General features: G+C 33.8%; 1 protein-coding gene across 1 annotated transcript in view; it reads left to right on the plus strand.

Annotated features, from left to right (window-relative positions):
* LOC107297441 (carboxymethylenebutenolidase homolog) overlaps positions 1 to 1,173 on the plus strand; it is a gene marked incomplete in the record, with an annotated part of 10,233 nt that overhangs the window by 7,916 nt on the left and 1,144 nt on the right. The window contains 1 exon segment of the mRNA XM_015826804.1: positions 525 to 616. Within this exon segment, the coding sequence (XP_015682290.1) occupies positions 525 to 616 (92 nt within the window).

Genomic DNA, 1,173 nt, shown 5'->3' on the forward strand with positions numbered 1-1,173 from the left:
TGGTTCTCTGAAAAATCTTTTAGGGAATATAACCATTTCATATTAGAAATGTTGGGTCTTTTTGGATTATTCAGCCATCACTTTAGTACTATATCACTAATGAAAATAAGACATTACCACAGATGCAACAAGCCATTGTAATTAATAAGTATGGAAATGCCCCCAATCCTGTTAATTTAAAACGCAAAATTATTGGCAGAGTCAATGTTCACATTCTAAGGCAAGCAGCAATTGAATATCGATCCCAAGTCCTTTCATGTCGCACTTTTTACTCTGACAGGGACATTATGCTGGCCTAGACTAATGGACAATTTTTGCTATGATATTTTAGGGCTCTTCATATAGACAACCTTTTTTCAAGTCTATATCTACAGAAGATTAACTGAAACAAATACTGTAAATGGCTAATTTGGGGATAATATCTCTGAATTTGAACTGTTTGTATGATATAAAAGGGGTTTTGTGATGCCATTCAGTACTAATATATTTAGTTTTAATATAGCTTTTTGTCAAATATATTTTAGGATCTGTCAGTTTAATGGAGGACAATTTCAACCTGAAAAATCCCACATTTTTCATTGTTGCAGAGAAGGATGAGTACATTCCTGTTGACCAGGTAAGATATTGTTCTGGTTAGTGAATTTAGAATCACATCTCAGATGTACAAATAGTATAACAATCAATTATATCAGTGGGAATTGGTTTATAATTCTCCCCTTTATGGAGTCCTGGCTGTTCTGGATGGATGCAGTTAATAATTCTTTCAGATACCTGAGTGACACAAAACATGCCTAAACATACCATTATTGTATATGTTCCAGCAATTTCCCCCTTTTTAAAAGAGTCACTCTTCAACAAGGGGTCTGGAAAGAAAGATTGCTCTGTAAAGGATTTAGGTCGTTTTGGGACTCAGAGGCTAACCCTGTGAGAATCTGCTTCACGGGAGGGAAATGTTGCTTCGTGAATTCAGAAATAATAATAATAATAATGTTTGGGATTAATGTGAGAAGGCAAATTAAGCCACTCTTTGCAATCCTAGTACAAACCTTAAAATAGCATTATGAATCACAAGATTTTTCATATTTTTAAGATTTAGAATTTTAAAAATTCATATAGGACAAAACTTGAATTGGCTGAGCTTAACTGGGCATATCACAAAGTAATCATGCAACT

The sequence above is a fragment of the Protobothrops mucrosquamatus genome, unplaced genomic scaffold (genome assembly GCF_001527695.2).
Source record: "Protobothrops mucrosquamatus isolate PMUCROS unplaced genomic scaffold, P.Mucros_1.0 scaffold3308, whole genome shotgun sequence".
NCBI lineage: Eukaryota > Metazoa > Chordata > Lepidosauria > Squamata > Viperidae > Protobothrops > Protobothrops mucrosquamatus.